This window comes from Vigna umbellata, chromosome 8 (genome assembly GCF_029865625.1).
Source record: "Vigna umbellata cultivar VRB3 chromosome 8, Vumbellata_1.0, whole genome shotgun sequence".
Classification (NCBI taxonomy): domain Eukaryota; kingdom Viridiplantae; phylum Streptophyta; class Magnoliopsida; order Fabales; family Fabaceae; genus Vigna; species Vigna umbellata.
Window position 1 is genome coordinate 43,307,120 of NC_142172.1, and position 25,636 is coordinate 43,332,755.

Below are 25,636 nucleotides of genomic sequence, written 5' to 3' on the forward strand. Positions count from 1 at the left end.
AAACTAATTAAAGGAAAAACATAATTGACTTGTACAGGCATTTAATCAACCCGTATTTTCCAAGGAACACAACTTATAAGAAATGCATTGTGCAGATTTAGTAGAAAAGTTTTCATATATTCAGCCAACCAAACTAATTATCTTCTCTTTCAGAATATCAGAAAATTTACAATTTAAAAATAGTCTTTGTCTGCAAAACCTTCAAGTTAGAGATTTACTATCTTTATGTGTATAAATTAATTTTTTTTAATCAACTCTTTCAAATTTAAGATGACTGAATTATTTCAGTCTTAATTATTCACTCACCTCCACTTTCTCTCTCCTATTCTAATATTCCATTTTCCCTCGGTCAGCTGCTATAAAGAAACATTTAAAGAAACTAAAATGTTAAAAAATATAAGAATTCGGTTTAAATGGTTAGTTTTATAGAATTAAAATCATGTTATTTTATCTTCCGCAATACTATGGTACAAATGTAATTTTATGGTAAGCTGTGTTATGTATTCAGTGCATTAACAGAAGAATCGTCTTAATGTCTTCTCTTCTGGTTCATATTGTATAAAATATAGCATATATAAATATACTAACACATAAAACTTTCTCCTGTCGAAGTTAAAGAACATTAAAAACCTAAACTTAAGCTTCCCCATCAAAAAGAATAAAAAATACAAAAAGAGGAATCAATAACAAAACAGTAAACCATAGATTATGTTAATTTGAATCCATCTTAATTTGAATCCTCCATAGCCTAGCCAGCATCAACTATTTCTTTTCCACGAAGCAGTCATGCTACCAGACAGTGCAGAGTGAAAACTCACCATCTCTTTCCACCCCAGTTTCCACGACCACCTCTTCCACCACCATTGGAAAACCTATCATTTGAAAATCTACCGTTCCTGCCTCCCCCGCCTCTTCCAAACCTGTTCCCACCACCTCGACCACCACCGTCACCAAATCTGCCACCTCTCGATTGTTCTCTCTGTTGCAAACGTGGCAAAGCTTTCAATACCTCTAGACTTACATTAGCAGCATTTTCCTGGCCTGAAGTACAGATGTGTTTCAATGAAAAACATAACCAAGACAAAGACAAAAAGCTATATGCAAAAATGAATCCCATACTCAAATCACAAAGTCAACAGTTATGTGGAAATTCAAATCTGTTCAAAATTCCAGGTCAACAGTTACGCAAAACTTTACCACTAAGATATGTATTTAAATCTTCAGCTGGAACATCAAAAACAGCACCATTTCCATCAGCAGTGAGTGAAAGACCTTTCACAGCCTCCACCTTCTCTTCAGGCAAAAATCTCCTCAAGATTCCATAGGCAAAACTGATATCATCCAACGAAATAGCAAGTCAATCAAGTTGAAAATGTTCACACAAGTCCATCACAATCAAAACACAAATTATAAGGTGAAAAATAATATCAATTACAATGGTTGATATCTTAATATCAATTACAATTATTTCACGTAAACACCATATGCGTAAATCAGGGATTATAGTACGGTTCTCACGAAGGAGTGAAGATTGGTTTCCCAATTTCAAGAAGCAATGTAACATAGTTCTCCATGGAAGTGAGAAGTGATCTTTGCTTTATTTCGGTATAACCCTGCATATTATATGATGAGAAAAAACTTCCAGTCAGAAAAATAATGAATGATTAAGGATTCATATAATCAACAAGAAAAATAAACGGAGAAAACATGAAAGAATATTGACTCACAACAGCCTTTGCAAGAGCCTTTGCAAGCAATTCCACTACTGTTAAACCAGAACTCTTCAATAGCTCTTCAGCGGTTTCTTTGAACGCAGGAATCACACTGCATTTATTATATATGTTAACAGCAAACAACAGCACTGGACACATTAACAAAGTTTGCAAATAACAAATAACAAGTATACCTATCGGAAACTTGGGTAATCATTTCAGCAGCTTCCCCACCAACAGCTTTAGCAATATCATCAGGCCGAGGGGCAGATATGTGCTCAAATTTTACACCGGACTCTCTTTCTATTTTAGATATATTAGATCTTTTTGGATCATAAAGGGTAACAGCAACCCCAGTATTACCTATAGAAAAAACAAACCACAATATAACCTTAAAATTGAATATAACAATCTGATAGTACACGTCAAAAAGAAAAATCCTGCAGATATACCTGCTCTTCCTGTTCGTCCAGAACGATGGATATAGGACTCTACCTCCCGTGGGAACTCACACTAAACCAAAATACAAATATCAACATACTAGGTTGTGACAGAAATAAGAATGATCTGATACATTGCACGTTAATCCATCAAAAGTACCTGGATAATTAACTGAACATCATTTATATCAAGACCTCGAGCTGCCACATTTGTAGCAACTAATGTCATGAATTTCCCAGACCTGAAGCCAGACAGAGTAACCTGCAGGGACAGAACACTATTTAAAAGAGAATATAAAAAACAAGTGATATAAGAACACGTTATGAAAAAACAATTGTTCTAAGTAACATATGAAAAGACAATAACAAAACCACAATTCAGGTAATAGCTCACCTCACGTTGTGCTTGTTGTATGTCACCATGGAGAGCTCTGGCTCCAGGTAACAACCCTGCAAGCTGAGAAGCAGACTCCTTTGTCTCAGTAAATATAATTGTCCGGCCTCCACTGAACCAGAGTCATTAGTCAACAATACACGTTAAAATTCAGTATAACTCTAAAAGACATCCAAAGTTAAAAGTTTGAAAATAAAAATCACCTGCTATAACAGCGAATAATGTCCGGGATAAGTTGGGACCTGGCAGGAGCAGAACAAGGGAGAACAATATGCCTCACATTGGTACTAGCCTTCATTTTTGTATTTCCAACAAGGTCAGCAGTTTTCTTATCAGGCTTCAGAAATTGTGCAGCAATCTGGCATGAACATTCATCAGATAACATTAAAAACCCCAATTATAACATCCCAGAAGCAAAAGGAAGAAATCATCACATAGAAGCATACATGTTTAACCCAGTCTGGTAAAGTAGCGCTGAAGAGAAGAGTCTGAACTTTATTAACATTTTCAACCTTACCTGCAAAAGTATCAATATCAAATATCAATAATAGACAAATGTGATACAGAAAAATCCTATCATCCAACATGTAGGATAAACATCAAAACTAAGGTAATCCCAAGTACAAAGCATTCTGTACTAGAAGATGTGAAAAGACATTTTGAGAACTTATAAGTGTTGGGGGTAAGAAGTATTGTTGAATTGCAAAATAGTTCAATTCATAAGAATCAAAGAGACTTAGAGAAAAAAAGTCGTCCTGCCACTAATAAAGCAGGGAAAAAAGATAATAAATTAAGCAACAAAACCATGACCGATCGGGATGTGTTGAGCATGAAGAAAACCATACCCATTTTAATTTATGAGCTAAAAAAAGTGAACTCTACCATGAGGATTTATTACCACAAAAAGATGAAAAGATTCCAAATCATTCTTGCAAAAACTATATAACTAACTAGAACTAACGAATCAATATCAATAATTTATAGGACGTGTAAATAGTATTAGTCTCACAAACACAATCTTAACATATTTGACACAATAACTGACACTTAGCAACACTGGGGGTCATTCATCGGGGAAAAAGAGATACCTAGAATCAACTCAACATCTTCAACAAAACCCATCCTTAGCATTTCATCTGCTTCATCAAGGACACGAAATTTCAGTTGGCTCAGGTCTATATTTCCCCTCTCGATATGATCCTGCATCAATACATGCCAGATGAAAATCAAAAACATTGTTAACACTCGTCTTCAACACACAGTAAAACTTTCAGGGTACTTAAAACATTTACATATATTAAGGAAATAACTTAGTAGCAACATATATCAACTAGTAATACTGCAATTACCTTTACACGACCTGGTGTGCCAATTACAATATCAACACCTCTCCTAAGCTTAATTTCTTGAGTGTTATATGGAGCTCCACCATACAAACAACAAGAACTCAATCCCATCGCTCCACCATAAACTTCAAAATCAGCATGCACCTAAAGCACAACACTCCTTGTTAACAAGGATAATAAATTCACCATACAATCAAAAATGCCAAAACTCATGTGCACATAATTATACCTGACAAGCCAATTCCCTAGTTGGTAGAAGCACAAGAACGCTTGGAGTTCTCCCGTAGCCCGTCTTTCTAGAAGACTTAGTCGGACCATTTATTAAAGACTCCAATATGGGTAGCACAAATGCCAGAGTTTTACCCTACAGTTTCCCCAAACGAGGTAAATGAGGTCAAATAAAACCCTTTACACTATTCAAAAGCATGCACTTTCAAATACAACTGATTAAAGAATGGTTCAATTAATCATATGATCCTGTTAACGGGAAAAAAGTTCCCTTAAACTCGTTACACTAAAAAATTCTTTTTCCTAACCCCTAGAAATACCATTGTTAATTCTTTAGTTCGTTCCGTGCAGACAAAGGACTAAAATGGAATAATTATACAGATACAGGACCAAAGAATATCTAAATGTTTTCTCCTAAAAATGGTATGTGTATTACCAAATGAACATAAACCCCTTCAAGCCAATCAACGATAATATGATCAAAAAATTTAAAAAAAATTTAAAAGACGATAACAAGGGTTTGTGATAAGAGTATATAGAGACCTGACCGGTGCGAGCCCGACCAACCAAATCAGAACCGTCGAGAACTAAATCGAAAGTCATGGCCTGAATAGGAAACAAGGATTCGATCCCCTTCTCCTTCAATTTTAGCCTCAACGGTTCAGATATCCTGAATTTGGAGACCGCATTAGGATCCTCCTTCTTCTCTTCTTTTTCCTCTGCTTCCATCACCAAAGGCTGTTCCTCGGACTTGACCTTTTTCTTCTTTTTCTTCTTCTTGTGGTCGTCTTCTCTAGAAGATTCGGGCTCCACCAGCTCGGAACTAGTGTCTTCGTCGGCATCGTTGGTCGCCGCCATAGCCTCTATGTCTGAAGCCTTACGCTTCTTCGCCTTCTTCTGGAGCTTCCCCGAAACCCCATCTTGGTCGGGATCGGGGGTGTTTGGATCAGAAAGAAGTTTGGAGGCACTCTTCTTCTCTGCAATGGTTGGGGATTGGTTCTTGGCTTTCTTGGCGCTAAGCTTCTTGGTTTCTTGGAGGGTGGTGTCAGTGGCAGAGAGAGAGACTGAAGGCATGGTGATGGCGGCGTAAGGACAAAGAGAAAGAGAGAGAGAAAGAGAGAGATTTTCTCCTGCTTGAATGGGGTTGTGGCTATGAGGTGCGTAAGCAGGAGAAGAAAGAGGAGTAAGCGGCGAACGAGGTTTTCGGGTTTATGGTTTTAGGGATGGAAACATTCTTATACACTTCCCAACCTCAAAACCTAATTCTCTTTTCTTTTCTTTTTTTCTTTTTTTCTTTTTTTCTTTTTTTCTTTTTTTCTTTTTTTCACCACCATGTGGTAACCTCAAACATCAGAACCTAAATCTTTTTTTTCTTTTATGCTAAATGTATTAATGTTTTAAATCGAAAATAAATAAATTCAAAGTTATTCTATCAATCTAACTAAATTCATGAATAGTAATTCAAACGATAACACATTTATAAATATAAATGCATATTGTAATTGAATGAGAAGTTAATTTTTAATTGAAGAAATTGGGAAACATAAAAAAAAATTAAATAATGTTACTAAAAAAAGTTATTATAAAATAATAATTTACATATGATTTAATTAAATTTTAATATTTTTCACAAATTTAATTGAGTTTTTATTAATTTTTTTTTCATTTAAAATATTAAAATGTTCTACTTTTTTAGATTAATATTTTATTAGTTGGATGATATATATTAAGAAATATAAGATTTTATAATTAATTTAAAAAGTAAAAACTTAATTAAAATAATATAAATATTTAATATTTAATAAATAATAATAATTTAATTAAAAAGTTTAATCTCCTTCCAAATTTCTTACGAAATAACATATTTTCTGGTATAAAACAATTTAAACTCTCTAACAAAAACTGATTAATGTATCCAATCGAACTCTATTACAAAATTTGATAAAGAAGTCGGTCTTTTGATAAAGAAAAATTTTATTTTTCTTTTCTTCATATTTTAGAGACACGTGTATATATGAAAATTTATTATAAAACAAATACATCTTTCATTCGTGTAAAGTTTTAGTTTTTTATAAAGATATTGATTAATGTAAACAGATTTCTAGAAAAAAAAATTGGTATAGTTATGTATGTGTGTGAATAAATTATAAATTCATTTGTCAACATTTGCTTCTTATTCAGAAGTTATTTGCATGTCATATGAAAATATAATTTTTAAAGTTTTATTTAGAAAAAAGATTTTTTCAATCAAAATTAAATAAATATGATAATCTACCTATTCCAATAGTAAATATGAGGTAATGTTAATATAAATTTATTTTTATAGAAATAAAATTGATTATTATTGGGTATACTTCATCTTAAATATTTTTTTATCAAAATATCTTTTAAGAATAAAACTTAATTTTTTATTAATATGTTTTTTTAAGAATAAAATTGATGCAAGGTTCAAATAATATCTCAAATATATTATATTTTAAAATCTTTTCTGTCACGATTTTATTTTTTTTTAAATATTAAAAAATGTGATTTAACATAATATATATATATATATATATATATATATATATATATAAATATGTGTGTGTGTTTGTGTGTGTAACAACTTATGAAATGTATCTTGTGTTTACAATAATAATTTCTCTCATACTTCTTTGTTAACATATAAAATAAATTATACTTACATATAAATAAACATATATTACATTTTTCAACTTCATTTATATATATAAATATAAAGAGAGACCCTATATAGACAATAGAAAAGCAACTAAAAACATATATTGTCAGCAATTGTTTTTCCTTTTGTTTATTTTTTTCTGATTTGTATTTTACAATTTGTAATATATTTAGTAACTACTTTTTACTAAATAATTCAATCTATTTTAATTCTAAGTTATATAACTGTGTAACAAACAATTTATGAGAAAGTATTTATAAAATTAATCGTGCAATTAACAGATGCATTGAAAGATAAAAATTTAAATTATATAGGTAAAACACAAATATTTCATTAATTAAAAGGGTTTGTTAACTTGCGTAGGTCCGTTTTTCAGTGGGTACATTTTAGTAATGTGTATCGGATTTTAGTAGACAAAAATATTCTAATATGTCATGGATTTTATGTTTTTAAGGTTAATGGTATTTTAATAATTTTAATTCTCAAAACTAAAAAAGAAAAAAAGAAACCTCAAACTCTTGCTCACCTCCCTCGTTCCTATCACCCTTTTCTTTTTCATCTCTCACACTCTGACATTATAAGGCTAGTCCCAATTGAAAAAATCAGAAACACTCACTTAATTCTAATATACCTTCCTCACTTATTCAATTTGTTTCTCTTTCATCATCTTCGTATTTTTCCTCACCCACATACAACAACACTCGACATCGCAATTTGTTTTACTTGCTCAGTTCGTTCATTTGTTTTCCAGTTTAATAACAAAATAATTGATGATATTGATGTTGATTTTTTATTGGAGAGCTCTGTTATATATTTTTCTCTTATTATTATCATTAAATTTCGTTTTATAAATTTAGAATTTTGTTGTGTTGCAAACTTCCTGCAAGCACACCATCATCAATAAACCAAGATCAAAATCAAACCAAGTTTAGCCAATTAAAAATTAAGTCAGAAGAATGTAATGGTAAATAAAACATTTAGCTTCACAAATCACAAAAACATATTGGATAAGTGAGGAAGGTATTAGGGTTAGACAAGTATTTCTCATTTTTTTCAATTGGAACTAGCGTAGGGATGAGAGAGAAAATGTTAAAGTGAGAAAGATGAAAAAGAAAGGGTTGAGAGGAATGAGCAAAGTGAACAAGGGTTTTGGGACTTTTTTTCTTTTAGTTTTGAGAATAATTTTTTTTTTTTTAGTTTTGAGAATAAAAATTATTAAAATATAACCTTAAAATTTAGAATTCATGATATATTAGGGTACTGAAAACAGGCTTATGTAAGTTAGCAAACCATATATATATATATATATATAAAGAATGTAATAATAAAAAAAACATAAAAATAGTATGGAGTCAAAGGATGATTTGTGTTTTATGATCATCAAATTTAAAACCAGTAATTATAAAGGTAAGATAAAGTTGTCTGGAAACCATATTTTTCATTAATATGCAAATAAAACAATAATTATGAGTCTTATAAACTTCTATATGGGAGAATAAATCATAAAATTGATATCTTAAAAATAATATGACATCATAAAATACATTAAAAAGTAAATTAAAACCTTAAAGAAGAAGAAAAGAATTACATTATATATATTAATTATTGGCGTATCATCAGTAAAATATTTTTCATTGAACACCAATATCAAATTAAAGAAGTTTAGCACTCTGTAAAAAAAACATTTTATTATGAATGTGTTTATGAACATGCAATACATTATCATTTATCTTAAATGTATTACAAAATATAAATACTGATAGGAAATAATATAAATTGGGCATAAAACAACTTCCAAATTTATAATATATAAAACACTTAAGTATGCTAATTAAAATTTATCACATTACATTAGAAAATTTTGCAATATGTTAATTCAAATCTATTATATGATTTGAAGGATCCTAGCATAACTTTTATTTTATTTAAAACTTTCCTTTTTATTTACATTTTAATGAAAAGAGCGTAATATTATATATCAAATATTCATGATTAAATCTAATATTAAGTAATATTGCATTGAATCAGATTATCGCAAAATTAAAATAATTATAAAAATATTAAAATAACATATTATATATATATATATATATATATATATATATATATATTAACCATTTTTTAAACATAATAAAATCTTATCTTTTAAGAAAAATGAATTTTTTTATCCATGAATTTTGTAATAAACTAATTAAAATTAGTTAAATATAACAGTAACAAGTGTTCTCATCTAATCAATTAAGTTCAGTGAAAAATTATAAATTTGAATTATATATATATATATATACATATATATATATATATATATACATATATATATATATATATATATATTCTTTTTAATTATAATTTTGGATTAAATATATATTTATATTTTTAATCTAACTGTGTTGACGCGGATTTCAAAATAATTTTAAATTTTTTTATATTATTAGACCCTTTTAACCCGAAGTTAAAAACAAAAACACCTTTTAACTAGCTTAAAATATTTAATATCTTTAAATTAAAATAATTGTATTAATTTATTTTTTAAATTTCAACATTAAAATATATCAAAGTTTAAATAATTTTAACTTTATATTTAAATTTAAAAATTAAAAATATATTTATTTTATAATACTTGTATCCTTACCTAAATAAAATGAATATTATGAGGTTTAATGAGAAACTTGATACTGCATATTACACATACAGACATATTTAACTGTACCAGTGTACTCTTGTCACCTTGTCCTGATACAAATATACTCGTATAGGAACAATTTATTAGATTTAAATATTCAGTTGATTTATAAAATTTTAGACACTCAATGAGCTAATTTTCTAATTAAACTCTATATTTATACACTGTAAGCATGGTTTTTTTCAAATAATTAAGTAACAATAGCTTTTATTCCATAACTTTTAATTTATCAGCTTTCAATTGATTTTTTTTTTTCAGCATAGTCAAGTTTGTTTGGATGTATACTTTTTAATTGCATAAATCAATTTAAATCTCCTACATTCCATATTTGAATATTTAAAGTGAAATAAACATGTATTTTAAAAGTATAATGTAGATATAAATATGATACAAAGACAATCAATAGGTAAATAAAGTGAAACTTTCAATTAGTATCAACTTAAACAGTACATTTTGGTTTGACAGTCATGGACGTGTATACATGTTTAAGTTTAAATAAGAGTTAAATTTTCCAAAATTAAAACTCTATATATAAGTATTTGATAAATTTTATATACAATAAAACATAAGTCCAACTACACATAAAAAATTAATGTCACTTTTATCAAAATTTAAAAATAATAATTTTATACATATTTATTTTTGTATAATGTTTAATTTTCTCAAAATTTAGACTCACGTATAAATATTCCAACAATATTCAATAAAAAAGAAACTTATATTTATATTATGATATGATGCCTCGTGAAAAAGACACGTGCTCATTTGAGGCTTTATTTAAAATGTTTAAGGGTTCTGCTTCCATTGCTTCTTCATAAGACTACAGTTCATATCATCACATCATACTTTACCACCATCATTTCCTCTTAATATACCAGTAGTTGCATGTTCCGAATACACTGCTCCTCATCCTAACAACTAACCTCACATCATCAGACCACAACTCCATCTCAAGGTGACAACACTCTGCATCCTCATACACCCCTTTCAGAGTCATAGTCAGTAGAGCAGAAAAAGAAGCAAAAAGATAATCAGACCTACTGACAAATGCTTAAGAGAGTATGTTCAGATTATACTTGACACATCTCAAACCTTAGTTTGGATTGAATGGATTAAGTTACAAACAGTAAACATTTGACAAATTTTTAAATGAGTTGTGTTCCACGTGATTGTTATAGTCCTAAATAAAAGTGGAATAATATAATTTTTCTATCCAGACACACCCTGAGAGAACTGGTACTGATGTCACCAAACTATCATTTTAACGGAACAGCAGGCTATATCCTTCACTAGAGTTGACAACTCTATTTGTTATGCTTCTCCTAACATGAAATCATGACATTGCAATTGCAACTCTAGCCAAATTTATTTTTTTTGGTAAATACTCCAGCGAGAGATATATCTATCTTCCATGTAATTGAATTTGCCTTGCAATGTAATCCACTTACGCCTTCAATTTAGTTTTAATTATGCTGTTAATTTTTTAGATGGGATAAATCTAGTTTTAGTATCCTAATTAAACTAAATTTGAAAAAATAAAAAAACAATTTTAGATTCTGAGTACTAAGTTTAAAAGACTAAATCCATATCGTTCAAATTTAAGAAATCATATTTTTCTAAAATAAATAAAAGTCCAAGTCAGATTCCCTCAAATTTGATTCATAAAAACACGATTAAGCCCTTTTTATAAAATTGGATGACACTGAAGGAAACCGAAACCGAAACGCGTACCCATGTTCTATTGATCAGAAGTTAGCTTTGACCAGTGATTAAGTAGTAGAGTATTCAAGGAGCTTCATATGAAGAGTAAAGTAAATAAGGAAAAATAGTGAATTGGATTATCTCGTTTGATGCTTCAAGTCATGAAGAATTACAAAGAAAACCGAATTGATGAAAGATTTGACCATTGTTGGTCGAAATGAAACCAAGAAGAATGACCCGAATCACATCATATGTTCAAGTTTAAGGTTATAGAACGATGAGGGTATTAATTTACAGCACCACCCTCCAACCACTTCTGCTAACATTAAGCACATCATACTCAGGAGTATTAAAAATTAATAACAAAGCAAAGTAATAAACTGAATGTAGACACAAAGGTTTTACGCATCTAGTGTCTATACTTCAACATGGTGTGCTAAGTCTCACGGGTACAAAGATGCAGCAAATATTACAAGATGAAAAATACACAAACTTACGACCAAAAACTTAGAACAACTCCTAGAACCATAAATATAAGCCATTTCTGCTTGGATACCTGGTTCGAAGAAGAAGCACCGCTGCACAAATCAAATCCATACCAAGTATCACCGGGGATATATGTGTTGTAATAGAAAGTAACAGCCCTGCCATTATAACTATTGATTTTCACACTTTCAGGCCTCCAACCATCTGATCCGTGTCTATATAGGTATACATAACATATCTGATATGCACACGGACCAGTTATTTGAAATGTATCTGAACTACAACTCTCGAATGTACCTGAAGTTGGATCATCCAATCTTGGTATATATATCTGGTAATATGTGAAATAAATAAAATATAAATTTCCAGTTATTCAAATCAAAAAGTTTAATTTTAATATACTACAACCATAACATTTTTTACACTATTAATTAATTAGAAATTATTTTAGATATGACTTTCAAAACAGTCATTACAAAAACCCACAATTTTATACCAGATATAACAATTAAATGGCAATATAAAAACTTCAACACTTTCAATGCATTTTCACTAACTTCTTACTGAAATTAAACTTCTCTGTTAACTACATGTATAGGCATATTGAGGCACTTGCCTTTTTGAAATTCCAATTTGAATGAGTTATGTGCAATTTACAAACATATATTCAAAAGTCGTTGATATGTTTATGGTGGTTTGGTCATACACATACCACAATAGAAAGCTATCATTCAGTTGTACTTTGCTGATAAACTCAGGACGCGTCTGACTAAAAGTAATACCGATCAATAGATTTGCTGATAGCAAAAGAAAGCTATACTTAGGGGTACAAACTTTGACAGTTAGAGACTCAAACTTAATTAAATAATATAAGTAATTCCTACACTTTAAAATCAACAAGAGACATGCAAAATTAATCCAAGAAGAACTTTATAAAATATCAAGAAACGAAACTCAAGATTCATCGTAAACCAAGGTGGCTGAGAACATAAATTTCACCAACTAAAAAACTCACAAGTAAAGGAAAGATGAAGCAACCAAATATGTCTGAGTTTAATTTCAATTGGTTTATTAACAATTCTACGTAAACAGACACATGAAAACGAATTAGGAAATTTCACTCAAATTATATAAAGGAAGAAATTGGTGAGAAAGAGAAAGCAAAACCTGATTTCCATAAGCATCCCCAAAAGCAATACTGATCTGATCTCTTGTATAACTAGGAGACGAACAACTAGTAGATATAACCACCAAGTAAGAACAAGTCGCCGCGTTCTTCAGCTGTTTAAGAAAATATTACCAAGTCTTCACCTTATTAAAATAGCAATAGAAAATTTTGAAAAAAAGAGAAAGAGAGAGGTTACAATAGGGTTCGCGAGAGGCAATAGCTAGAAGTACCTGGATATAGCTGACATTGAAGGAGTCAGCGGCATGAGGCAGAAGAGAAACAGATTGGGACTCTGAAACGGAGAGGGTGAATCCAGAGGCCAAGAAGAGCAGAAGAAGACGAACCTGTTTGAACATGTTTTTGCTCTGAAAGCTGAAAGTTTAGCAAAAGGAACAATAAAAGGAAATAGTGGAGCTGCTAGGAATAGAAAGATGAGAGGCGATGCAAACTGAAACGGTCTTTGTTGCCTCTGCCAAAAATTCAACCTTTTAGTGTAGAATGCTATAGACAAGGAAAAACTCCTCCAGGGTAATAGAATAATGAAAAATTATAGATGAAATAAATGTATCAATATTTCAATATTTAACTTTATGATTCACATTGACAAAAATTTCCAGTTAATGTTATCCAGTCCTTTAACTTCCTACAAATATAAGGTTGGAAAATATGTTTTTACGTTTAGGTTATTTTTAAAAAATTCAAGAAATTTAGCTTTCGGAAATATTTTTTAGGTTTTATAACTTTTTTCAAGTTGAAATAAAAGCTTATAAAACCTATGTTTTTTTTTTATTGAATTGTCTAATATGATAATAAATAAAAGTAACACATTAATTTTGTATTCTAATAAAATTTAAATAAATATTTTAAACAATAATATTTACCAATATTCAGAATTCGCGATTTTCTCCTGCAGAGGGGTTTGGCGTAAATCTCGAGGTATACATAAGCTCACGAAAATGTCCACGAGTTGCACACACTAGTACGGAAAATAATATTTTTTTAGAAAAATTGAGGACCAAAATAAATAATAATTATCCTACTCACGATAGAAGGCCCTTCTTCCTTTAATTTTTTCATTTAATAATCACATGAAAATAAATTGTTGGGGGTATCAACACGTACTGCGGTACCTCTAATTCCGTGGATTATGATATCTACGGATATGAGAAACTTCCCAAGATTACTTTTCCCATAAATCTTATATTCTTTATTTTGTCAACTAATATTAGCCTTTTTCTTGTCATTTTTATTTTTATACTATAAATTTAAATTCTTATTTTTAATGAGAATAATTTTATTAATTATTATTTAATGAAAAAGATTGTTTTGTGAACAAAAATGCTTTACGAATTTAAATCACTCAATTCATTTAAACATTACTGCAAATTCATTTGTGGCAATTTCCCAGAATTAAATAAAGGTTGAATTAAATAAGTCTGCAATTTTCTTAACTGGTTGATAATTTTCAGTGAAACTGTAGCCTGATTTTTTTTTTTAATTGGGTTTGACTATGTTTTTAAAAACTAATCTTAAATAGCTATCTCCTAAATGAATTCAGTATTTTCACTCATGTAAGTTTGCATTAAGTATTTTCACATCTTCAGCTTCATATTTTTTGTTCGACATAATTTGAACCAGATATTCTTAAAATCGGGTTATTCAGCTAGTTTATTTCCATATTCAAAGGTTATCCTAATCCAAATGTTTTTCACTAGTCTTTACAGTTCTTTACCTTTCACTTCTAATAAACTTTGCGACCTCAGACAACTAATTTTTTCGTAAAGACAATTGATAGAAGGATCTAACTAAAAACAAAATACAAGTTTAAAAATGTAACAGAAAAATATTTAAAAAATAATTAAAATTTATGAAATAAATAAATATAAAATTTTAATTACTTAATTAATGTAAAAATATTTTCTTTAATAATACACAAAAATTAAAGAATTGATATAACCAACACATTATTTACATCCATATATAGTTAAATCACAGGGCGAGGATTCAACTGAGACTTCTAATAAACAAAATTTTCTATTGACCACTTTATCAAGTTACTGTGAATTCAGTTCAACTACTTTCTAACATAAATTCAAAATTAATTTAAAATTTATTACATTTGGTGTTTCAGTGACATTATGCTTCCACGGGCGTTGGTAGAGCCCCTTTGATACAACTGTTTAAAAAATCTTAAGCGAGTAACATTTATGAATTTCATCAAATAATCTGAGTTGAGTATTATAAACCAAATAAAATTTGTCATTGGGAATCGGAAAGCATATTATGTACGAGAAGCTCTGAGTGTTGGAATAAACAATCTAATTTAAAAGTTAAAATATAGATGAGTTTACTTGAGTAATTAAAAAAAAAAGTTTATTTTGGTACAAATTTGAATAACATAAATTAATAATTATTTTTAATGTTTTACTAAAATATTAAACTCAATAGATTGACCTCTATAAAATCCCGCACCAGATGATTTAGTGAGTTAAGAAAATTCTGCATTGGGATAAAAGCAATTCTTTTAATTACAATTGCTTTTTAAAATATAATATAATATAATTAAATTGATAGAAGCGCAACTGTACATGTTCTTGGTAACCTGTCATCAAGAAGATGGTTTTGCAGCTGGAACACTCTGATTAAGTGATCTGTGTCTAATTTATGGCTATGAAACGAATAAAAAAATTGTTTTTCTAATTTATTCATCTTGGTCATCAACCAAAAATAAGTTTCAAATTCATAGTTCACTTTTTCTTATTGGGATTGCTACAGAAATCTATCATCATTTTTTTTATCAGATTCTAGCTAATATCTCCTCGATTGAAACATCTATCAAGAATCAACTAATCAATTCCATAGAAGCTTGATATTATCATTTCAAATTTGTAAGACAGTTTCCCTTGCTGGTTAGATAGTATTAGTAGTAGAAATGAGAATGTGTCTACCTGTAATCCGCACAGGCTGCGTTGCTTGACCAATGCTTCGTAATAGCTTATAGTCCTGCCCCATCAGTTTTAAAAAACGAAAAGAATAACAAGGTCGTTTTAGTAAATTCAACTCAGAAAAAATGGAAATAAACACGTAGCATTTGGTTAACTTGTAAATCAAGATAGGTTCAAAATTAAACAATTTCTTTCAAATCACACAGGTTAAATCACTTATTACACTTCTTTAAACAGTATAATTTATAGGAAATTGACAAATTCAGATGACTTTCCTTTCCATGAGAAATCTAAATACAATAGAAGAAACAACCAGCATCTGGAAGACATGAATCATGAATTCAACAATGAGATATTTCTTGTAGGTAATCACTGCATCCCTTGCTCTAAAGCAGCGATGGTTTCAGTGTCATCTTATTCAATTTTCACCTTTATATATAATGAGTTTCCATCTTTATATTTTTTTAATGGACTTCCAATAACCGCTACGCATCGAACGGGAAGTCTATGCACTTTACCTCCTTTTCAAAGTGTACTCGAAGGAAACCAACATCATTGATAAAACATTCATAAGAATGCATAAATTCCAATTCTAGTAATCATCGGCATTGCAACTGTAACAATTATTTAATAAACAAATCAACAGTGCAGATAACGAGGGAAACCAGGGAACGTTCAATTTTAAAAAATGTAATTCGTTCTACGGAATAAGGAAATGGATATAATCGAAATAATCATTGGAGTTTCGAAAGAAAGATAAGGGCAAATGTTAAAGATGGGCGCACCTAGGGTTTACGAAAAGTAGACTATAAATGCGTCTGGGGAGATAACCGTCACAGTCGTGTGCGTGGTGGTGGCGAAGAAGAAGATGCTCGTCTGGTGTCGTGGTTCGTGATGTCCTTGCGTGCATAGAGAATATGATGAAGTAAACAAATAAAACGGGGTTAGGGAAAAGAAACTGACTGAATGTGTATTAGAGACCGTGACGCGTGGCAAGCCTGTTTTGGGATTGGGCTCGTGTTTTTGCATTAGGCTGGGCCTAGGCTTCCTCAATTTGAGTTGATGAGTTTCTCCATGCACCTCCAAAGTTTTTTCCTTTACCTTCAAATTTTCTCTTAGTGCCTAAATTGTCTTTCTAACAAGGGTATTTTCGTTTTCTCCTATGATTACCTCATTCACTCACTTTTACTATCACACTTGTTTCTTCGAATCTAGTGCGCACCTCCAAACTTTACTCTTCTTTGCTCTCCACCCCTGCACCACGTTATTACTAAGAGATTCATCATATATCAAAATTGGTTAACGAGTTCATTAGATATCGAAATCCGATTAAAGAGTTAATTGAATTTTGAAATTTAGTTAAAGGTTTCATTGAATTTCAAAATTCGATTAAGAAGTACACTAAATTTTGAATTTCGATTTAAAGGATCCATCGGATATTGAAATCTAGTTAAGGGATTCATCATATTTCACAATTCGGTTAAAGAGTTTACTAAATTCGTAATGTGATCGAAGGTTTCACCATATTTCAAAATATGGTTAAGAGATACACTAAATATCAAAATTTGATTTAAGGGGTTTACCGAATTTCAAAACAAGATTAAGAAGTTCAACCGATTTTAAAATTCGATTAAGGGCTTCGCTGGATTTTGAGATGTTGCATACCTTGACCGAGTATTTAAAAATCTTGGTCAAGCTATATCATACCTTGATCAAGTTGTATCAAATCATGGTCGAGTTGTATTAGACATTGGCTGAATTGTTTCAGACCTTGGTCAAGTAGTAATTAACATTGACCAAGCTATATTAGATGTATTCTTTTTACTTTTGTCAAGTTGGTTTCACCAAATTTTGAAATTTGGTTAAGGGCTTTATCGAATTTTAAAATTTTGTTAAGAACTTTAATGAATTTTGAAATCCAATTAGTTTCATAATTGAAATTTGAAATTTAGTAAATTTCAAAATATAACGAGTTGATAAACTAGATTAAAATTTCCGTGAGTTTTCTATACTAGATTTTGAAATTTCAAAATTCAATTAATTTGTTAAAATGGAATTCAAAATCTGGTTAGTTTCCTAAATTGGATTTTAAAATTCAGTATATTCAAAACATAATAAAAATAAATATAAATTTCAAACAAAACAAATTTAAAATTTAAAACATAACTTAACCAACAAAAAAATCTCATACTTGAAAGATGAACGAGATGAAATAAAAAAAATGAATGAAAAGAGGTGTACAAAACCATATTTAGTAGGAGACACATGAGAGAAAAAGTAAAAGGTGTGAAGACTTAGGTGCATATCAGTAAATACAAATCGGTAAGTGATAATTATTGCTTATCTATTTTTTTTTTATATTTTATATATATTTTTAGTGAAGAACAAAATTATGATTTTGGAGGTGTAGGGAAAAATTTGGGTGGTGCATGGAAAAGCCCCTGATCAGTGAACATAAAGACGTCTTACGAAATTTAAACCTTTATGACATTAGGAAAGACTAAATTCATATTGGACTTAATCATATCGTTTTCAACGCCGCGTTTGCTTTGCTTTCGCTTGAATGTGTCATGTTTTTTTTTCACTGTAGGGTAACATGAAAATAATAGAAAATTAAATTATGAAAATTACTTTTGATTGATTTTTTTTAACGAACTTTAGAATTCGCAAAGGTCTTCGACAAATGAATCCTGTATAACATTTAATCGTGTTTTATTCTTTTTCAAAATTTAAAATGCTTTATTCATACACCTTAATTGGCAGTGTTCCACTTCCACTAATATTTAGGCTCAGTTAACCCTTTCAAGGCCCACACCTTAATTGGCAGTGTTCCACTTCCACTAATCTTTAGGCTCAGTTAACCCTTTCAAGGCCCACAGGACCACTGCAGAAATTAAATAGAGTCCCCGATTTTGTAAACTTTTGCATTAGAAGACGATGGTATAAATTTAACGTTTTGGGATTGATTTCTTGCTGTATGCATCTATTCTATACAATCAAAGCAAACTATAACAGTAAAATGGTTAAAAAGGGGAAAACAGAAGTGGTCTTCTCTCAATCCATACACAAGCACTGATCAACTGAGTGGCCGACTTTCCCTTGGATCTCTTTATTCCATTTTCTCATTTGTACATGGCGAAATTGATGCAACTGCGCAAGCAAGAAAAGAAAACTTGTTATTGAATAAGAAATGTACACATCCGCTGTTCTTTGCTCACAAAAATCATTGCAATCGATGATAGTAAACGATTTACAGAAAACACGCAGCAGACACAAGTTCATGAGTGGGGGGTTTACTATCATTGTCAAGCACATGTATGTTCTTTGCTCACAAAAATCACAGGGATGTAGATAATAATACACCCAAGGAGACCAAGAAGTTGTTTTAATAATGCATTTTTCTGCGATATCGTGTCAGTTTCCTTCACCTCATGATTGCTCCAGAAAAACAGAAGAAAACCTGGAGCAGGACAGAGGGATTTTAATCAGCATGATCACCAATCCTGAATCAGTAACAAGCAGCGCAGCATGGCATTTGATTGTTCTGCGAGAATAGCATAAGACCATATGGTACGGATTAGCAACCATCACTTCAAAACTCTAGATGTAATATATATTTCCATCGTATAAATACATAATTCATCGAGTAAAGAAATATCAATATAGTACATCGCATTGTGACTCTATAAAAAAATATAACTCTAATCTAGCGAATTCACCTCGATCAAACATACAGTATTTTTTATTTATTTATATATAGTTTTTCTAAATCTAAGAAAGGAAATATTGTTTCGCCGTTATTTCCACTTATGAAACTTCGGTTGTTCCTGTTCCTCGAACCTTTTCAGCACACCTTCGATGGCAACATCGAACGCATCCTTCATATCGTCTAACCCGTCTTTCGTGTTAGCGTAAATCAACCTCGGAATGTACTCAATCACTTTCTCCCTCATTTGCCGCACTCTCTCCCTGGTGAACTTCTCCAGCACGTTTTTCACGGTTACGGTTCCATTCTTAACTGCGTTCCGATCTATGTAAACTGAGTAACTTCCCGGTTCGACCGGCAAGAACAACTCGTACTGCAGGTACGCGCTTCGCCGCCAGAAGAAAACCGGAATCGAACCGGCCACCATGCAATCGAAAATGGACCTGCGTGTGAAGCTGTCCCCTCTCGGCTGTAAGCAGAAATCAGAGTCCAGAAACGTTTCTAGAATCGCCGACGTGCCGTTGGAGCACCGCGTCCCAGTGCAGTTCACGGTGCGGCACGACTCGCCCGCGTCGCGGCATTGGCTCAGCAAAATCCCGCGGAAGTCTTGGCGGAACGCGCGTCGAGGGGCGCCGGCGAAGCAGAAGAGCGCACTGCGTTGGCGCTCGTGGACGAAGTTCTGCCAGCGCGTGACGTCGGATTTAGAGCGCGGATGGAATCCGGTGGGGTAAGGAACACCTACGTCGAAATAGTCCCAAGGATTACGCTCTATAAGAAGGCGCGTGACGTTTCTTAGCCCAGGCTTGTAGATGCAGCTGGAACCCCAATCGCGTTCCGAGGAGCGACGAAAATCCCATGTGATGCGTCCCATGGTAATAAAATGATCCCAACCGTTTGATCTTTTAAAAAACGGTTGGTCCATAACCCAGCGCAGCATCATGTCGCAGTGGCGATCGCGTTCTTCAGCTGTCGAGTTGAGCCACAGGTACTTCCCAACCGCGAGTCCAGCGTAGAACGGTATGTAGAATGCCGTAGCGGATTCCGGCTCCTTAACCCTGCACCTGTGATTCAATAATCGGTTGTGGAAGATGACTTCAGTGACGAACTGGTCGGTCCAGTGCCACGCCGGGAGGAGATCCTCAGGAACGATTCCGGCCAGCGCGGCAGCGTTCAGGCCGAATCCGTTGTTAGAGAGGGAGTTGCAGCGGGAGCCCCAGGGGTTGAGGTTGTCGCAATTCTGGAGGATTTCGTAGTTGAAGGTTTGGGGGAGGTCGTAGACGAAGACCTTGCCGGAGCCGCATTGGTCCAGAGCTTGGGAAGAGTGATGGACGATGGGGGCGGGGAGAGGAGAGGGGATTGGGGAGGAGAACATGCGGAGGTTGCAGAGGAGGAGGATCTGGATGAAGAGGACAGTGAAGAATATCCATGAACGAGGGATTTGGGGTGAGGAAAGGGGTTTGAGGAGGGAGGTGATGGAAGAAGTGAGGGTTGGTTTGTTATGAAGTGTTTTGGTTTGAGGTTCCAGTGAGGGGTGAATTGATTTGGGAAGCATGAGATAGAGTGAGAGAAGAGTGGAAAACGGGAATTCCGGCGAAAGTAGACCGGAAAAGTGGGGTTGCGTGGAGGAGTGTGAGGGTGGAAAGTGTGGTCGGGTTTAAAAGCTTGGTTCTATTACGATGGTGATGACGATGATGAAGGTATGTAGGGATGGGAATGGGTTTATTTATGGAGTGACACGTGTCTCATGGATTACAGTCTTCAAGGAGCAACCGACAGGGTTTTCACGGAAAAAGTAACACGTGCCTCTTTTTTTTTCTTCCACAGTTATTGCTTCTTCTATTTTCTCTGTAATTTCTCCGTAGGTTTTTGTGCCTCATTAAATTACTTTCATTTCCATATTTATGTCTTTTATGGAGTTCTACTGATTTATTATTCCATTTACGGATCATATCGTTGCATTTTATTTAGACATCTCGCTTGTTTGCTTGTTTTTATGGGTTAAAAAAAGTTATGTAACTTTTTATTGTTCTGATAACAAATATCGTTATTAATCATAGTCATTCAATTAATACAAAAATTCAATGAGTAAAATTAATTAGGAATATAAAAAATTTAAATTTTAAATGTATAACAAATCAAAATAATTTATTACAAATTAAATTTTGAATATTAAAATTTATAAAACAAACATAAAATTTAATTTAACTTTAATAAAACAACCATGTGATATCTAGTGAATATTAATCACACTTTAATTTATTTTACATCACTCGTTATTTTTAAATTATTATGTCAATATGAAATAAAATTTATAAGGAATATATTTATCTCATTTCAAAATATTTTAACAAAACTTTTCTTATAAATAAATAACCTCGTATTCAATCAAATATTTAAACATTCAAAAAAATCCTATGATATTTAATGAAAAATTTAAAGATTTATTTTATAATAAAATAAAATTTTGGTGGCATTAAATTGAGATGCCAAAATACTAAAACAAACTATCTCGTTTAAATTATATGCATTTTAGTAGTTATTTTATTGGTAAATTTTTAATGAATTATCTTACAGATAAAATTTGGTGGCATTAAACTGAGATGCCAAAATACTAAAACAAACTATCTCATTTAAATTATATGCATTTTGGTAGTTATTTTATTGGTAAAAATTTAAATTATATGCATTCATGGAATTGTTTTATTTATAAAAATTTTAATGAATTCTGTGTCACTTATTATTATTATTATTATTATTATTATTATTATTATTATTATTATTATTATTATTATTATTGTTATTGTATTGAATATGATTTTTCAATTGTTAAGAACTTTTTTTTTCCATAATTGGCTTTTAGTTAGAACTGTCAAAATGGGTCACAATCCGCGAGTCAACCTGGCCCACCATGGGTTTGAGCCGAGTTGGATTAGAAAAAGATGTATTTTTTTTATGCGGGTCAGATTTCAACCTGACTCGTTTAAACTCGTCTCATGCGGGTTGAACCCGTGGTGGGCCGGGTTAGCCCACCAACCCACCTATCTAATTTTATTTTATTAAAATTTAATTTTAATTTTATAAAAAAATATTTATTATTTTGTTTTTGTTTGAAAAAATTATTTAAGTTCCTTATTTTCGAAATTAATTAGACACCCATGTTGAGAGTGAAATTTGGAGGTGAAATTTGTTTAGATTTGTATTATAGAAAGTTTGTAATTTTTTTATTTAAAAAAAATTGTAATTAAGTGACCTAGTGAGCTAACCCGTTTACCCATCAATCCGTGGTGGGTCGAGCTGAATTCGAATTTTTCTGGCTCACTAATAAATGAACCGGGTTGGGTTGGCTCACTAAGTGACCAACCCGTAGTGGGCCGGTCGAGTCGGGTCGGGTGACCCATTTTGACAACTCTACTTTTAGTGATGCTATTATTTATTTTATTGCATTTTTAAATTATTTCTTTTTAATAATCTGAACCGATAAAAATACGAGTTTGATGTTTCAACCTGAATTAAATAAATTTCAATAAAATATCATTATTTTAACTATTAAATATGTAATATTATAATACGAGAAGCAATTCTATTAAAAATTAAATTTATAAAATTAAAATACTATACTTACATTTATAAAATTAAAACTTCACTTAAAAATATATTAAGTCACAACATATACTTAAAAATATAGTTTATGAAAGCAAATAAAATGAAATACATCAAATTTCAACGATGAAACATCAAATCAATTAGCAATTGCAAAACTCAATAAAAAAATACAATAGAATAATACATGTGTATTGTAGCCAATACATTGAATATTTCCACTATTTTCCCTAGTTTTACAAGTCATATCTAATTTGACCGGTTGTTTATGACTTCAAATAAAATACAATTCAATTTTTCAAGTGTGTTAATAATCGTTTTAAATACATAGAATCTTTCAAACTCTTGTAGGCGTATGGAATTGCTTTTAAACTAAGATCTGTAAAAAGGAAGCTAGAAAGAAAAAATGAATTTAATTTTTCACACAAATTAAAATCAGGCTACATATCCTAGTTTTATAGAAGAAAAAAAAAATTAGAATTTCAAATTAATTTTAACTGATATGAAGGTTTAATTTGTTTCATATTTTAATGTATATATATTATAAAAAACTATTTAAAATAACACATCAATAATTTGTTTCATCCTTTGCCAAAGGAGTGCACGCCATTGGCCACGAAGAAGAGAAAGGTATTGATGCGGGATGAATGATGGAAAGGACTAATAAATAATAACAAATCCTGCACATGTCTTTTTAATCCCCACCACCCTCATTTGTTTTTTCTCATTCATTGCTTAGTTAGTCAGATAATTATATTCCTAACTTTTTTATGTTTTACATATATTTTTTTGATGAAAAAGATTGTTGTACATGATTGATTTATTAAATATTTAGATTTTTTCTATTTTATCTTAGTAACAATATTAAATTTAAGTGTAAACAATGCATATGGTATGGTTTCATATTTCTTTCAGAGTCTTTAATGTAGAAAAATAGTTACATTTCTTTAGATAATTTATTTCATTATTAAATATATAAATATAGTAAATAGGAGTGGAACATGTTAAGGAAGTGTTAGTGATAGAGAATTAAAGTGTACTGTAGGGTTAGTATGGGAAATAAACGTAGTTTACATGTGATGATGTTTTTGATGAAAGCGGACAAAGCGCAATCATTAAAGAAAAGAGAGGCGGCAAACAGTTGAATATTAGATGCACCATGTTGTTTATTGCTGGAGAATGAAGAGATTCTTCTCTCGTATTAGCAGTGACTTTTTTGGTAGTTTGCGTCAAGTGTCTCTCTCACACACCGTGAGCCATTATAAATGAACGACACCTTCTGGATAATACATATGTATTGACAGCTTCGGCGGTGACACAGGCACCGAACCATGCGTCCCACTGCTTCATTCATGTGCTGGCTACAGCAACAAATCTCTTATTCTACTATAACCCTACAATTAACATCAGTTATAAGGTTATTTGTAAACCTTAATTTATCATTTATTGCTACAAAAAAGTATGTGTTTTCGGAAGCTAAACAAGAAAGAGATATAACTTTTTCCATACACAGAGAATTGACGAAAATGGAAGCCGGCGATATTCCAACCAATACATGGTTTTTCTTTAAAAGTTTATATGAAAATTCGAAATCCAAGTTCAAGGTTTTGGTAGATATCAGGTAGGTTACGGGTCTAAGCCAATGGCTAATTACACTTGAGCTGTCAAGACGCGCTTTTTTGTTTGCTTTCAATAATGAGCGAAAGAGCTTTTGAAATTTGAATGCTAGCACGCCATTGGGTTTACTCTTGGAAAATTTGGATTAGATCCCTTCATTTTCTTACGAGTTTCCGCAGGCAAAACCCTTATATGAGATGGAAGCAGCTGTTTTTCTTGGTTTTCATTAAGATCAAATAATTTAGTTAACATATCACAATGTATCTACCACTAAAAACTATATTTAAATCCTCTCCTTTTAATTTTAATATTATGATATACTTAATAATTTCAACTTCCTCAAATACTCAAAACTATATAATTTATAATCAGTTATCATTTGAATTGTGTCTTATACATTCAAAGATATATCAGTATTTGTCTAAACGTCTTAAAATCTAATGGTCTCATCACGAAACATTGCAGTATAACCAACTACACGCCAGCTGGTGCACTATGGTAACATAATCGCTTGTATACTGATTAGGTAGATTTAACGTACGGAAAAATTACTTAAAATGACAATTAAAGCATGATTAAGTACATCAATTAACTAATAGTCACATTGATTAAAGACTTGATAACTTTTTGGCAAGTATACCAAATCGTTCCAAGTAATATAGAGTAAGTTCAAAGTATCGTTCTCCCAAGGGACTTGTGCAACACATGACAATTCTTTCTTTTATAATTCAATTAGACATCAAAGTGTACAAAAAACACATGAAACTCTTTTTGGTATTTTTATCAAACAGTTGGTGTGCAAAGAATTTATATTTAAAGAAACTTCGTTGGAATTGGGTTTCATGAATCATATGAATATAAAACTCTGTTCAATATTTCATTACTTCATTCAAACATTCACATCAAGGCATACTAGTCCTAATCCCTTAG

The 25,636-nt window shown here is 31.2% G+C and overlaps 3 protein-coding genes across 5 annotated transcripts; all 3 read right to left on the reverse strand.

Moving 5' to 3' along the window:
- Window positions 1-524: 524 nt before the first annotated feature.
- PRH75 (DEAD box RNA helicase (PRH75)) lies at window positions 525-5,341 on the reverse strand. Its single transcript, XM_047311129.2, has 14 exons — window positions 4,664-5,341; window positions 4,122-4,256; window positions 3,896-4,036; window positions 3,635-3,746; window positions 2,993-3,063; window positions 2,750-2,904; window positions 2,547-2,658; window positions 2,313-2,414; window positions 2,165-2,225; window positions 1,907-2,075; window positions 1,728-1,824; window positions 1,519-1,613; window positions 1,198-1,331; window positions 525-1,041 (listed from the first exon to the last, which is right to left on the reverse strand). The coding sequence occupies exons 1-14, from the start codon at window positions 5,192-5,194 to the stop codon at window positions 815-817; spliced, it is 2,142 nt and encodes a 713-aa protein (XP_047167085.1). The 5' UTR covers window positions 5,195-5,341; the 3' UTR covers window positions 525-814.
- A 6,061-nt stretch (window positions 5,342-11,402) lies between these two features.
- On the reverse strand, window positions 11,403-13,357 carry LOC124836082 (Embryo-specific protein 3, (ATS3)). Its single transcript, XM_047311152.2, has 3 exons — window positions 13,069-13,357; window positions 12,838-12,951; window positions 11,403-12,001 (listed from the first exon to the last, which is right to left on the reverse strand). The coding sequence occupies exons 1-3, from the start codon at window positions 13,192-13,194 to the stop codon at window positions 11,678-11,680; spliced, it is 564 nt and encodes a 187-aa protein (XP_047167108.1). The 5' UTR covers window positions 13,195-13,357; the 3' UTR covers window positions 11,403-11,677.
- Window positions 13,358-18,726: 5,369 nt separating this feature from the next.
- GT18 (glycosyltransferase 18) lies at window positions 18,727-21,308 on the reverse strand. 3 transcript variants are annotated; one of them, XR_015781742.1, is made up of 3 exons: window positions 19,624-21,308; window positions 19,081-19,327; window positions 18,727-18,933 (listed from the first exon to the last, which is right to left on the reverse strand). XR_015781742.1 is itself a non-coding variant. In XM_088097599.1 (3 exons), the coding sequence occupies exons 1-2, from the start codon at window positions 21,039-21,041 to the stop codon at window positions 19,213-19,215; spliced, it is 1,533 nt and encodes a 510-aa protein (XP_087953725.1). In that variant the 5' UTR covers window positions 21,042-21,307; the 3' UTR covers window positions 18,727-18,933; window position 19,212. The 3 variants fall into 3 exon arrangements, 2 of the variants coding, with proteins under 2 accessions (XP_087953725.1, XP_047167096.1); XM_088097599.1 differs by having other exon boundaries at window positions 19,212-19,327; window positions 19,624-21,307; XM_047311140.2 differs by lacking the exons at window positions 18,727-18,933; window positions 19,081-19,327 and having other exon boundaries at window positions 19,375-21,301.
- Window positions 21,309-25,636: the final 4,328 nt, after the last annotated feature.

What these genes read in the sequence shown, in the direction of transcription:
- LOC124836082 (XM_047311152.2), bottom strand. Translation starts at nt 13,194, where the DNA reads ATGTTCAAACAGGTTCGTCTTCTTCTGCTCTTCTTGGCCTCTGGATTC. An exon ending in TCAATGTCAGCTATATCCAG is followed by an intron (nt 12,952 to 13,068) that starts GTACTTCTAGCT and finishes TTTCTTAAACAG; the next exon opens with CTGAAGAACGCGGCGACTTG. An exon ending in GGGATGCTTATGGAAATCAG is followed by an intron (nt 12,002 to 12,837) that starts GTTTTGCTTTCT and finishes ACATATTACCAG; the next exon opens with ATATATATACCAAGATTGGA.
- PRH75 (XM_047311129.2), bottom strand. Translation starts at nt 5,194, where the DNA reads ATGCCTTCAGTCTCTCTCTCTGCCACTGACACCACCCTCCAAGAAACC. An exon ending in CTAGGGAATTGGCTTGTCAG is followed by an intron (nt 4,037 to 4,121) that starts GTATAATTATGT and finishes GTTGTGCTTTAG; the next exon opens with GTGCATGCTGATTTTGAAGT. An exon ending in ATGTTCAGTTAATTATCCAG is followed by an intron (nt 2,226 to 2,312) that starts GTACTTTTGATG and finishes ATTTTGGTTTAG; the next exon opens with TGTGAGTTCCCACGGGAGGT.
- GT18 (XM_088097599.1), bottom strand. Translation starts at nt 21,041, where the DNA reads ATGCTTCCCAAATCAATTCACCCCTCACTGGAACCTCAAACCAAAACA. An exon ending in ATCGAAGGTGTGCTGAAAAG is followed by an intron (nt 19,328 to 19,623) that starts GTTCGAGGAACA and finishes CTATTCTCGCAG; the next exon opens with AACAATCAAATGCCATGCTG.